At 35.4% G+C, this 14,835-nt stretch overlaps 2 protein-coding genes across 2 annotated transcripts; both read left to right on the plus strand.

The window, feature by feature from the left end:
• Window positions 1-1,150: 1,150 nt before the first annotated feature.
• Window positions 1,151-5,698, plus strand: LOC115979626 (probable LRR receptor-like serine/threonine-protein kinase At3g47570). Its single transcript, XM_031101684.1, has 2 exons — window positions 1,151-3,815; window positions 5,146-5,698. Exons 1-2 carry the CDS (start codon window positions 1,154-1,156, stop codon window positions 5,535-5,537), a joined length of 3,054 nt encoding a protein of 1,017 aa, XP_030957544.1. The 5' UTR covers window positions 1,151-1,153; the 3' UTR covers window positions 5,538-5,698.
• A 5,531-nt stretch (window positions 5,699-11,229) lies between these two features.
• Window positions 11,230-14,835, plus strand: LOC115979035 (putative cyclin-A3-1). Its single transcript, XM_031100982.1, has 9 exons — window positions 11,230-11,706; window positions 11,949-12,181; window positions 12,768-12,843; window positions 12,953-13,029; window positions 13,170-13,203; window positions 13,293-13,442; window positions 13,523-13,657; window positions 13,758-14,103; window positions 14,255-14,835. Exons 1-8 carry the CDS (start codon window positions 11,395-11,397, stop codon window positions 13,827-13,829), a joined length of 1,089 nt encoding a protein of 362 aa, XP_030956842.1. The 5' UTR covers window positions 11,230-11,394; the 3' UTR covers window positions 13,830-14,103; window positions 14,255-14,835.

The raw sequence follows: 14,835 nt of genomic DNA on the forward strand, positions 1-14,835 counted from the left end.
TTCTTTATGTTCTTAATACACCTGTCAAATTTTGTGTCAATCCGATATTATTTACTATATGATCTATAAGCTTTATATTTTATGCATAATTTTAAACTAAAAAAACTTGCAATTTCAACAATTTATTGATGGCATAACTATTATTTTTTAATTTTCTAGAAATTTTGCAAGTATGGAGGATATAAAAAGGAAATGTAATCCAATGGTAAATTTATCAAAATTCACCTCTAATAAAAAGATATTAAATAAGATTGTAACTCAAAGCTACAACCAATTTTTTAACTAAAGTTAGTTTTTTTTTTTTTTTAATATTTATAATCTGCGATGTTCATTCCAAAGAAATAGATGGGCAATCTTCCTTACAAACAGAAAGAGCTCTTGGAAGATTGTACTTAATTAAATTTAAAGACTCCATAGATCTAATTGAGAGTTTTGCAGCCACATGAGCAGCTTTGTTACAAACTTACAGTCTCTCTTAACCCAGCGAGACAAACAGCCTTTTGTAGTCCTTGTTCTTCAATAAAACTAATTATTTAGCACTGAAAAAGAAATTAAATAAAAAATTATTTCACACACTTTAACATAACTCTCTTATGTGGTTAATTGTGAGTGATGGAAAAAAGTAATAGGTTCATGTGAAAATAACGGTCTATCAAACAACTATCGTATGTAATGTTACATAGGATAATTGTAAGAAATTGTATATTAAAGGTTATGGTTTTAAAATAACTTGCAATATTTGAACTTAAAACCTTCACCCTCAAACCACTTTGGAATAAGTCTAATAACCGCTAGACCACCACCCTAAGCTGTAAAGGATGCTTGTGAGTTGTGAGTTTGTTCATATCCTCAGTACACAACACAAAAATCTTTCATTAAATCAAAGAACAAAAAGTGAAACCCCAAAGTTTAAACTTTTTATCTTTCAGTTTTTCAACAAAATCTTTCCTTGACCAAGTCATAGAACAATAAGTGAACCCAAATTGCAAGCAACACGAAAAGTCTTAGGCTATCAAGTGGGGTTCGATTGATTATAGCAATCCAATTACTTTGGACCGTACTATAGCAGTCGCTATCGGCCCACAGCAAATGAATTGCTATAAATACTCATCAACGAGAGTTCCCTCCAACTCACAACCAAAAACCAAGATTCATGGCTTCCCCTTCCCAGCAAATGCTTCAGTCTACCTCATTATTTGTCCTTATATTTTGCACATGCATATTTCTTCGAGTTGAGTGCGCCACCTTGAGTATCCTCACAGATAAGGAAGCCTTGATCTCATTCAAGTCTGGAATAAGTCTAGAGGCTCCCACCCTTTTGTCTTCTTGGGATCAAAACAGCTCATCCCCATGCAATTGGACTGGAGTTGTGTGCAATAAGTACTCTGGCCTGCCTGGCCAGAGAGTGGTTGGCCTTGATCTTTCAGATTTTGGACTTGAAGGGTCCATTAGCCCTCATATTGGCAACCTCTCCTTCCTACGTTCCCTTCAACTTGGACAAAACCAATTCACAGGTATGCTTCCTGATCAAATTGGCAATCTTTTCCGTTTGAGAGTTCTTAACTTGAGCTCCAACAGGCTAGAATGTGTGCTACCCTCAAATTTAAGCCGATTGACTGAGCTCCAAGTCCTCGACTTGTCTGAAAACAAGAATATCACAGGAAGAATTCCTGAAGAGTTTAGCTACTTGACAAAGCTGGAAGTGTTGAAGTTGGCAAAAAACCATCTCTATGGTGCAATTCCACCAGTCATAGGTAACCTTTCTTCGCTCACCAACTTAAACTTAGGCACCAACACTCTTAGTGGTGCAATACCTAGTGACTTAGGCCACCTTCAAAATTTGAAGGAACTCGATCTTACCATTAACAATTTTTCTGGCACCATTCCTCCGTCAATATACAACATGTCCTCCCTAGTTTCTTTGGCCGTAGCTTCAAACGACTTATTGGGTGAAATTCCTGGAGATATTGGGATTAAACTCCCAAATCTTTTAGTTTTCAACTTCTGCATTAATAAGTTTATAGGCAAAATTCCATGGTCTTTGCACAATCTAACCAATATAAAAGTCATACGCATGGCACACAACCGTTTGGAAGGAACAGTACCACCAGGCCTAGGAAATCTCCCATTCCTTGATATGTACAATATTGGTTATAATAATATTGTTAGTGAGGATGGTCTTAGTTTCATTACTTCTTTGAAAAACAGCACTCGTCTCAACTTCCTCGCAATTGATGGCAACCATTTTGAGGGTGTGATTCCAGAATCAATAGGCAATCTTTCAAAGGTTCTCTCAAAGTTGTACATGGGAGAAAATAGTTTTCAAGGTAACATACCCACCTCTATCAGTCATCTTAGTGGCCTGACTTTGCTAAATGTGAGCTTCAATTCACTTTCTGGTGAAATCCCAACTGAAATTGGCCATTTGAAGGAATTGCAAATGTTAGGTTTGGCAAGAAATCGATTATCCAATAGTATTCCAAATTCCCTAGGTAATCTCCAAAAGCTAAACCAAATTGATTTATCAGGGAATAGTTTGGTGGGTAATATACCTACTACTTTTGGAAACTTTCAGAAACTTCTTTCCATGGACTTATCTAACAACAAGTTTAATGGGAACTTAACTAGAGAAATTTTCAATCTCCCTAGTTTGAGCACCGTTTTCAACCTGTCAAAGAACTTTTTAAGTGGACCTTTGCCTGAAGAAGTTTCTCTTCTAGAAAATGTTGTTACCATTGACCTTTCTGACAACCTTTTTTCTGGTAATATCCCCAGCTCAATCAGAAAATGTAAGAGCTTGCAGAAATTATTGTTGGCCAAGAATTTACTTTCAGGTCCTATTCCTAGTACTTTAGAAGACGTGAAAGGCCTTGACACCCTAGATCTCTCTTCCAACCAACTTTCTGGCTCCATTCCTGTTGAACTCCAAAACCTTCAAGCCCTTCAATCCTTGAATCTATCTTTCAATAATTTGGAAGGGGTAGTCCCCATAAGTGGGGTTTTTGGAAACCCCTCTAAAGTCCATTTGGAAGGCAACCCAAAGCTTTGTTTGCAGTTGGCATGTGTCAAAACTAGTAAGGGAAGGAAGGTAGCCAAACTTGTTGGTATTACCAGTGTCCTGGTATCAATAGCCCTTTGCTTTATTCTTGGCTCACTATTCTACTTAAAGAGAAGTAAATCAAAGATTACAGGAACTTCTGAATCGGTGAAAGGACAACATCAAATGGTCTCATACAATGACCTTCGTCAAGCAACTGGAAACTTCAACCAAGAAAACTTTCTTGGAAACGGGAGCTTTGGGTCTGTATATAAAGGCTATCTAAGGCAAGGAATTGCTGTGGCAGTTAAGGTCCTTGACACTAAGAGGACAAGCTCTTGGAAGAGTTTTCTTGCAGAGTGTGAGGCTCTGAGGAATGCTAGGCACCGGAACCTTGTTAAGCTGATCACATCATGCTCTAGCATAGACTTCAAGAACATGGAATTTCTGGCTCTGGTTTATGAATATCTGAGTAATGGCAGCTTAGAAGACTGGGTCAATGGCAAGAGGAAGAATGCGAATGGGGATGTGTTGAATGTTGTGGAGAGATTGAATGTGGCCATTGATGTTGCTTGTGGATTGGATTACCTGCACCATGACTGTGAAGTTCCAGTGGTGCATTGTGATTTGAAACCCAGCAACATTCTTTTGGGTGAAGACATGACTGCCAAGGTTGGAGACTTTGGGCTGGCAAGGTTGCTGATGCAAAGAACAAACGTTCAACATTCTATTAGCTGTACAAATGTTCTAAAGGGTTCCATAGGATACATACCTCCAGGTTAGTACTATTTACAGCTTTCTCTTCTGTTGGGTACTTGTAAATGGAGTAACTTGATTTAGTACTGGCTTGCCATTTTCTTCATTTAAACATTCCTCATCTGTGTTAGCACTTAGCATTATAAAAAATATATATAATATCTTCTTCTTCTTCTTTTTTATATTGCATATAGTCAACTCTTGGTTATGACTTGAATCTAGGAATATCAATTATCTTTAATTCAAGACCTAATTAAGGGCCTCATATGTCAACTCTTATATATATATATATATATATATATATGCTCATGAGAAATGCTAGTACCATAATATTTTATACAACTTTTGTCATAATTCACCTCGTAATGAGTTGTGAGTGGTGGAGAAAAAAATTATGGGTCCATATGGGCTTACACTTCACAACTAGTCACATGAAAAGTTGTGACAAAAATTGTGTGATTATTTGTGGTCTTAGCATTGCTCATATCCTCATACTATACGGACAATATTAATTACACAAAAAATTTTGAGTTTTTTTTTTTTTTGGTTAAAGAATCGAATAAAAATTCTATATCTCATTATAATGCGGGATGCAGCAAAACACGTTTACTTCAAGAAAACAAAAAATAAAACACGTTTACTTCTAAAAATAATCTTGAATCCACGAGGGTTCCTTAAATAATCCACAAGATAAACAATAGACAAAAGTTTGTAAATTTATTAAAATCAATAATATTGAAAAAATGTTTACAGATTTGGAAGCCTATTTAAGGGCTCCATAAAACTTGATTGACAATAAAATATATTATAAACTAAATTCTAATTAATACTTAACCATAATAGGAACCAAACTTAACCTAAAAAGTATTAAAAGCACCTAAAAACAATGAAATAAGAACCCTAAATCTAAAATTTCAAAAATTACAAATTAAATTCCAAAATTGTTAAATAAGTAAGGTCTAATTGTAGATTTTGTTCTATATTACATTATGAGTTTTCTATTTTATGCTTATATTCCAGTTTGTAGTGTGTGTGTGTTTTTTTTTTAATAAAGTAACCAAAGTTTACAATAGAAAAAGAAAAATAATCATATCACATACGGTAGTTGATGGAGTATAAAGTGGAAGATTAAAGTTGGACAAAAGATTTTTTTGAACATTTTTTTCTTTTCTCTATATTCCTTTTAGCTTAATTTTAACAATCTAAATAGCCATAATAGAATAAAAATCTTTTGTCTCATTCAATCTTAATTAGTGCGACACTTATCATGCAATCTTATATAATTTTTTATGCTTTTTTTTTTTTTTCAAAAAGTTTTTATTGACATATTGAATTAACTATATGTGATGTAGAGTACGGCATGGGAGAGAAGCCATCAACCGCTGGAGATGTATACAGTTTTGGTGTAATGCTGCTAGAGCTCTTTACCGGGAAAAGACCAACACATGAGAGCTTCATTGGAGACCTAAGCCTAATCAGATGGGTGCAATCAGCTTTCCCTGCCAACATAATGCAAGTACTCGACCCTAAGATGCTACAACTTTTGAGCAGCCTTTACTATAATGACAAACCCATAAGCCTTGATGTTCAACATGATTGCCTGATCACAACCCTCGGGGTTGGGCTATCTTGCACAGTTGAATCTTCTGATGCCCGCATTAGCATTAGGAGTGCTCTACACAAATTGAAGTCTACAAGAGACACCCTTCTTAAACCAGTACCCATTAGGAATAATATTTGTTAGAAATGGATCTGTTAATGAGTATCTATGTAATAAGATCTTGTTCTGGACTACAATATGCAGAATTTTAGATCCTTGTTGTTCTCTATAATTTTCTTTATCTTCAGCAGTGTTCTCATTGTTAGATATTCGAAATATACTTTATCTTTTCATGGCATGTGTGAATCTTTTGTGAAGAAATCGCATACCTACATTTTTCTATGCAATGTGAGGAGCTGTGAGGTTAGGGACAAAACTGGTTGATCGGATTTGATTTTTATTTTTACTGAGGATTTATGAATTTTGGGATCTAGGGTGATGAAAATTGTGAGTTTTTCTCCTCGTCGTCATCATTGTTGTTGTTGTTGTTATTTATTTATTTAATGTATTTATGTGTGGGTTCTCTTTTGGAGCTAGGGTGGTTGTTAGGCAGTAATTGTTTGTTTGGTGTGACCAACCCATAAGCCCTGATGTTCAACATAATTTCCTAATCACAATTCTCGGGGTTGGGCTATCTTGCACCGTTGAATCTTCTGATGCCCGCCCTAGCATTATGTTTATGAGTGCTCTTTACAAGTTGAAGCCCGCAATAGACACCCTTTTTAAACCAGTTCCCATTTAGAATACCAAATCAAATTATATTTGTTAGAAATAGGTCAGTTAATGAGTATTTGTGACACGTTCTTGCGTATACTATATGCAAAATTCTAGATCCTTTTTACTCTATAATGTTCTTTATCTTTTGCAGGGTTTTCATGGTTAGAAATCATCAAAATATACTTTATCTATCCACAACATGTATGTTAATCTTTTGTGAATAAACCACATACCTCTAATTTTCTTAATAAAAAGAAAAAAAAATCACATAAATCCATGGTTTGATGATGAGCCCTCCGTAGAAATCTTGGAAGAGAACCATGATTTCTAATTCATGGTAGCTGCAAGATAGCAAGATAGAGTGTTTGTGTGGGAGGGAGAGGAGAAAACTACTCTCTAGTCATAACACTAGGTGAAAGAAAATAACAATTTAAATGGGCCACTGTTATTTAGTTAGGGTGAGAATATGGGCTTCCTCATATATTTAAAAAGAATTAGCCCATCCCCGAAAGAATAAAAGAGACATAATAGAAAACCACATTCATATAATCACTATATCTAGCAATTGGGCCAGAAAATAAATCTAGGGGGTAAGCTATGAGCCTAATGTCAGTTTGATATGTCTTAAAATAGACAATGTAATGTAAGAAAAATATAACTATAAGAGCATCCACAGCAGATGTGACAAAAATTATGCTATTTTATAACATCAAAGACCTACTTTATTATTTTACCACACCATTTTACAACATCCCATTTATCAGATGTTTTATCATACAATTCTATACATTAAAATAATATTTCCTACACATTAAAATAATATTTCCTACCCATTAAAATAATATATACAACTCATCAAACACAACCAACAGCCACCACCACACAACCACCACCACTTTGATTAATCAATACCCAGCCACAACCACGGCCCCACGCCGCCACTGCACCACCACGACCCAAACAATCAACGACACAAACCCATTACAAAATCACCCCAAACAACCATGGCCCCACGCCGGACCCCATTACAAATCACCCCAACAATCAACGACACCAACCTAGGCACGATCGCCGCCACTGCACCACCACGACCCAAACAATCAACGACACAAACCCAGGCACGATCGCCACCACTGCACCACGACGACCCAAACAATCAACGACACAAACCCATTACAAAATCACCCCAAACAACCACGGCCCCACGCCAGACCCCATACAAATCACCCCAACAATCAACGACACCAACCCAGGCACGATCGCCGCCACTGCACCACCACGACCCAAACAATCAACGACACAAACCCATTACAAAATCACCCCAAACAACCACAGCCCCACGCCGGACCCCATTACAAATCACCCCAACAATCAACGACACCAACCCAGGCACGATCACAACCTTGGCCCAATCGGTCCACTCGATCGTGTTGAAAGCGAGAGCGAAGAAGAAAGCGAGCGCGATGAGCCACGGGATCGGATCTCCGAAGGCGGAGAACGCGGCGGCGAACGTCAGCGTCTTGGTGAGCACGGAGGCCCCGAGGTCGAGCAGGGCGACGGCGCCGAGAGAAACAGGGAGTGGGAGACGGAGAGACAGAGTGAGGTTTGAGAGGAGAGGAACCGGAGACTGAGAGAGAAGAGAAAAGAAAAAAATGAAGGGAGAGGAGAGAGAGAAAGAATATAAAACAATAAAAAATTTTACCACATCTGTCCATACTGTTGCAAATTTGCAACGGTACTGTAGCTATGTGGTATAAATTTTGAGATTTGGCACATCTCATAAAGCATCATTTTTGTGTTTGGTGTGGTAAATGTGCCAAATATTTGACATTTGGCACATTTACCACACCTGCTGTGGGTGCTCTAACAATAACAAAAACAACATGAATTTTTTTTTTTTTTAAATGAAGGACAATGGTAGAATATGCCCTAATTTTTTTATCATAAGAGATTACATAATTCAAATGCATAAGTTATCACCTTAGAACAAAGGAAAGGTGTCTTACAATATTAAGGAATACACACCACATGGCGTAAATAATTAAAAATAAATGTTAAAGGCTTAAGTATAAATAGAAAGGATCACATTCCAAGCAAGGGACACAATTATTCACATATATACTCATTACTTTTTTTTTAGATAATTTCTGTAAAGTTGTGATTTACAACTATTTTGTGTTGGCTTTAATTTCGTGCCAAATTTGATTATAATTATGTTCGATCTTATGTACCTTGTATTATATGTGAGATTTCATTGTAAGGGTTGTGTATGAGAGAGAGTGTGAAGACTCAAGGCAAATTGAAGATCAAAGGAGTTTTTGCGAGTAGCTCGCTAGAAGCCTTCCCGCAAAGTGAAGCATGTGCTCAGCACATGATTGGAATGCGAAGAGTTATGACAGATGGTGACAGCTGGTTTTCGCAAGTGTCTCGCGAGTAAGGCCTTCCCGCGAGATACCCGCGAAACATTATGTTTTGCTATTTTGTCATATCTGATACACCTTATCTCTACCCACACTATATATACCCACATTACCCACATATTAAGAGGAGTACTTTTCAAAAAGAAAACCCTAGCCATTACCCTTGAGAGTGAGAGATTGTCATACCCATAATCCTCTACACAATCCATTGTGATTTTTCTCAACTCCTACCTCTCCATATCCAAATCTTTGAGAGATTGATAGCCCAAACACTTACCACACATATCCTGAGTGTAAAGTGAGGTTTTGGTGCTACTGGGAAGCATTGGAAGAAGCCATTTGTTTGGTGGATGTAATCGAGTTGAATTGCGTGATTCGGAAAGCTAGAGAAGACTAGGTTTCGTCAAGTTAGTTGGTAGTAGGAGCTTGGAGGGCTCAAGTACATGGGTTAGACTAGGCTTGGAGGGTCTTTTGTTATTCGTGTACTCCAACTTATTCTCTAGTGGATCGATTTATTGGAGGGTAGCAGAGAGGTTTTTTGCCGAGTTTTTCGGTTTCCTCTTTGATAACACATTGACATGTTATCTTGTATTCACATTCTTCTTCCCTACCCTTTTAACTTTCATTTTACTACTGTGATTTGATGAATATGGCTTAGAGTAGTTATATTGTATGTACATTCGCATTTACTCTATTCCGCACTTAGTTTAAGTTAGAGTAAAATTAACCGAGCTGTAATTTTAATTTGGGGGTCTAAAGAGCTCTTGTGTTTTCACACAAATTCAAGCTTTCAGTTTCAATCTATGACGTCTGCTCCTGATAATAGCTCTTTATCATTAGACCATGACACCAATCGGTTTTTGGTTTAGGTGGGAATTCAATCCAAGATCTCTTATTCAATCATCAGAGACTTTACCAATTAAACCAACTAGAACCCACTACTCATTACTCTTATTATTATAAATTTATAATAGGTTGCTTTGTAGCCGATTTGGTGCATATTAGCAAATAAGTAGTTTGATTTCGGTTGTTGTACTTTAATGTATCGATGTTACTTGTTTTCTAGTAGTTCTAGCCTCTATTTGTAGCCTAAATTGTAATGTATTTAATTTTACTGGTTATCTTTATTGCATTGAACATTGACATAGTCAATTATTTAATTTAGTATTACATTTCTCCTCAAAGCATGTATCATATAAGAATGAAATTATTATCATATGTTTTGTTTATTTGTTAAGTGAAAAATAAAAGTAGTATATGAAACTTATAAGTGTTAGTCCCAAACCATTTAAAATAATGTGATTATTTTTAACAAAGTATAGTTGATAGTTGATACAATTCTCAAAACCAAAGCCTATCTAGAAAAATCAATTATCCAAATAATTGAACAAAATAAATGATTTATCCTTTTGAGAGAGAGAGAGAGAGAGAGAGAGAGAGTAACAACTAGATAGCAAGGTCACATGCAAAACATCTGCTGCCTTAAAGTATCACATAACTTATGCTAAAAATTAGTTTTTATATCTTATAATTCCTATTGAAAATGGAATTCAAGAAAATAAACAAAACAAAAAAAGTCATCAACTTATGGTAAAAAATTAAATACAAAATAAAAGGAAAAAAATATGTAAATTACTTTATAGCATCATTTTGTTAAGGACTTTAAGAGCATGAAATTTTAGGTTTACAAATTTGATCTTATAGTTAGAACTTTTTGAGAGAGAGAGAGAGAGAGAGGACCGAATAAACCAAAATGCTATGTTAATGTGATTTAATAAGAGCACAACAACAATAAATAATTCATTTCAACTTTAAAATATTATATAGAATATAGATAAAGTCCTTCCATTAAGGTTAATACAAACCTATAAACCTTTATAAACGAATTCAAACGATAGTATACCAATTGATATGATGTTTTGTTAGATTGACACTTATAAACAAAGTCAAATAAAGCTCTGAAGGCACATCAAGACCAAGTGATGCAAATTTTGGTTAGATCAATGGTAAAACAAAAAAAAAAAATTTGGTATAATCAAACACATACAATGGTTAACTTGTAATTTTCATAGTACCATACATAAAAAAAAGATGAATCCCAAAAATGTTTTTCAAGCGGGGGAAGAAAACAAAAAATGCAAACAATTCTACACTCATTTTATAATCATTTTATGTAGCAGATTGTGATTAGTTATTTGTTGTTTTTACATGAATACATAATTTTTTTTTTTACCACTCACGATTAATTACTCAGATAATTGTAAAAATAATTAAATAAGTATAAAATTGGTCGTAATATTAGAATTTTTCAAATACAAAAGGTGAAATAGATTTTTACTTATTTGTTTGGAGAAGCAAAAGGTGAAATAGATGGTGCCATTTTCCAGTACAACAATATAATAGAAATGCACTATGCACAATTGTACACCATTGGTCAATGGTCATTAAAACCATAGGGAGCGGTTCAATTAAAAACATGGTAAATATAATCAAAAGCCCGCCGAGTCACAAAATTACATTACAGAAACCCGGGAACATAAAAAGTTTGCCTTTAACGTTTTGTCATTTTGCTCAAATTCCAAAATTCCCACACAAAATTTTGAACCAACCATTGATAGTTAAAAAAACACAAAAACTTTCAAAACTCAAAACAAAAATAAAAAAATTTTCCCACACACGCCTCTATCCCAAAAGCGCGTTTTTGAAAAACAAGCAATCGCGCTCATTCTCATTTTCTTTCTCATTACAAAACCCTTCTCTGCTCTCTCACAAACTCACCCCAACTCTCTCTGCACACACACTCTCTCTTTCTCTCTCTTTGTCTAAGCACCTAAGAGCAAAGGAGAGCTTCCAAGGTTTCCCAAATGGCAGAGCAAGAGAACTGTGTGCGCATCACTCGCGCAGCCAAAAAGAGAGCCTTGTCTGCAGCTTCAGGCTCACCTAACAAGAAGCGAGTGGTGTTGGGGGAGCTTCCGAACTTGTCAAACGTTGTTGTTCCGGTGAACAACAAGCCTGTAACGAAGACAAAGCCAAAGGCAAAGAAGGCATTAACGACAACGTTAATAAGCACAACAAAGGGTAGTCCCACAAAGGTGGAAATCGATGACAGTTGTGATGATCCCCAACTTTGTGGAGCTTATACCTCCGACATTGATGACTATCTTCACAAAATGGAGGTAAAGACACAATCTTTTTGGTTCATAAATTGCTTGGGATTTTGTTTTAGCCATTTTGGATTAATGGGTATTTGAATTTGGGGCTAATTTTGAAGATGGGATTTTTTATTTTTATCATATAGATAGAGCTAAAGATTCAATTTTTAGCCATTTTGAACTAATGGGTGTTTGAAATTTGGATTTTTTTGATGTGGGGGTTTGGATTTGGGGCTAATTTTGAAGATGGGTTGGTTTTTTTATAGATGGAGACAAAGAGAAGGCCAGTGCCGAATTACCTTGAGAAGGTTCAGAAGGAAGTTACTGCTAACATGAGAGGGGTTTTGGTGGATTGGTTGGTTGAGGTTGCAGAGGAGTATAAGCTTCTTCCAGACACTTTGTATCTCGCTATTTCATATATTGATAGATTCCTATCTTTGAACGTTGTCCATAAGCAGAAGCTTCAATTGTTGGGTGTTTCTTCAATGCTAATTGCCTCGTAAGCCTCCAAGTCTTTCAAACCTTTTGTTTTGGGCTTAAGATAAGCAATTGTTGTTTTATAAAAATGGGTATATGAGCAATGCTAGTGATGTTATAAATTTTACTTGTTTAATGTTATAAATTGATGTGTTTACTGTTAAACAAATCAAAAAAGTTATTTTTTTTTATTACGTAGTTTGTGTCGTTAACTATAATATTAATCATATCAATTTGTAGATATTGTGTAGTGAATTGATAGTATTTTTTTAAGATGAGTTTTAATTCCAAGGTATTGTACAATCAATTGGGATCATGTCTTGTGAAGTGAAGCATAAGTTATTAGTTTGAGTCTCTTATTCCCTTTATAAATAAAAACAATTCTTTGAAATTTATTTGTTGTATTGTTTATGTGCCATCAATCATAATCTTGATTATGTTGGTTTGTAAATATTTTTTGGTAAAATTGATAATAATTTTAATATTATGGTTTAAACCTAAGGGATGGTACAATCTACTTGGTTAAAAATTACTAACCATAAAATAGTTTTATAAATATGGGTTTTCTTTGTACTCACAATTATTGGTTTTCCTATTGTGATGAATAGGAAGTATGAGGAAATTACTGCTCCAGATGTGGGTGATTTTTGTTACATTACGGATAATACATATCCTAAGGAGGAGGTGATTGTCTTTTTTTCTTTTTTTACTTAATTGTCATTTTTCTTTCCCATGTGGGTCTAAGTTTTATTGTTGTGATTTCATTAATATTGGTTTCATTGTGGTTGTAAAGGTGGTGAAGATGGAGGCTGATATACTCAAGTCACTGAAGTTTGAAATGGGCAATCCTACAGTAAAGACATTTTTAAGGTAAGGACACTGTCAAGACGCTGTGTATTTTCCTCTTTGTTCATCACTAATTATCCATAAATGAACCAGTGTTACAGTTAAACACTTAAATGATACATTCAACTGATTATAGTTATTTTTTTCCCCGTTTTGGTTTGCAGAAGATTCACTAGCGTTGCTCAAAAGAACAACAAAGTAAGTTAAATGTCTTCTTGGCCCTCTTGTAAATGTTCCTGATTTTGAAACATTTTTGTTATTGACTCATTGTCTTGTGCCTTCTACAGAGTCCCAATTTGCAGTTAGAGTTCCTTGGCTATTATCTTGGGGAGTTAAGTTTGTTAGACTATAACTGTGTGAAATTCTTACCTTCCTTGGTGGCTGCATCAGTTATCTTTCTTGCAAAATTTATCATTCAGCCAATGATACATCCTTGGGTAAGAGCTTGACTTTTGAGACCTGCTAATAGTATGACTTTTTGATTTGAAAGCACTTACAAGTTGTATGCTTTTCACAGTGCGCAACACTGCAACAATATTCTGGATACAAACCAGCTGATTTAAAGGATTGTGTTCTTATCATACATGACTTGTATGTTAGTAGAAAAGGAGGCTCTTTACAAGCCATAAGAGAGAAATACAAGCAGCATAAGGTATTTATGGTTAAACATTTATAACTGAAGTTGATGTAAATTTTCACATAATTCAAAGAGTAGTGATCTAATTTCATAAACATTGTTTTCTTGGAAACAGTTCAAATATGTGGCAAGTATGCCTTCTCCTCCAGAAATACCTGCTTCTTACTTTGAAGATCTAAAAGAATGACAGATTGGTATTTGGGTTATTTATGGATAACCAAGTAGAAAAGTTGAATGTGGGATGGAAATGGATATTTCATTCAGTAGACGACTTGCTTTCAGTTGCACTGGCTAATGTTGAGTGATGGGAGGTTCTGCAAACTACATTATGTGCTGTGAAGGTTGGCAAAATTCTTTTGGATGATTGCTGTGGCAGGAGGTTTTAGGATGGACAAATTTCTGGTGAAGAGGGGCAAATAACTTAACATCAATTCCACTTGTAAATGGTTATGCACCTCTAGGTTAGTTAGTCTTACTTTTGGCTTGTTGTAACTGGCTTGCATTTTGTTCAACACTGATTAATTGAGCTTGTCCATGATCTGCTTTTATGAGTCCATGGTAATTTAGCTATTTCTTTGAATTATATTTATGGAATGTGATTTTGTGATGCAGAGTACTTTGAGATTAAAAGGAAGCTAGAGATGTAGTATGCTATGGAGGAATGTTACTAGAGCTACTATAGTTTTTTATAGTCTGCTCCAAAATGGCCAGCCAGTAAACCCAGAATGTTACAGTGATTGCCTTGTTGGTGCATTAGAGTTGCCACCTCAAACTGGAAAATGTTCCCTTCACCTACCAAAACTCTGATCGAGGAAGCCAAGTATTGATCGTGAACACGAAGACATCCCTGGAAACGTGATTTCTCTATGTTTCCATCAGTTAAGGATGGTAGGTTGTGTAAATATCTAGTTGGGCAGATAGTCAGTGTGACTGTTGATGAGTAAACTTCAAGCTTGGGCACTGATTCAAAATTTTGGGATCCTGCAATCAATTGCTAAAAGAACATAGAATAAATTTTCCAATATCTGACAGACTGATTCTTTTTAACCTCCTCCATAGGGTGTAATTGTAGAACAATATTTATAAGTTGACTTTATTTTCTCTCCATTGTCGTAGTAGCAGACTAGCAGCATTATCTCTATGTGATGTCATATTTATTGGATTTTATGGGAAATATATCCATCTTTCAACAA

The sequence above is a fragment of the Quercus lobata genome, chromosome 3 (genome assembly GCF_001633185.2).
Source record: "Quercus lobata isolate SW786 chromosome 3, ValleyOak3.0 Primary Assembly, whole genome shotgun sequence".
Classification (NCBI taxonomy): Eukaryota; Viridiplantae; Streptophyta; class Magnoliopsida; order Fagales; family Fagaceae; genus Quercus; species Quercus lobata.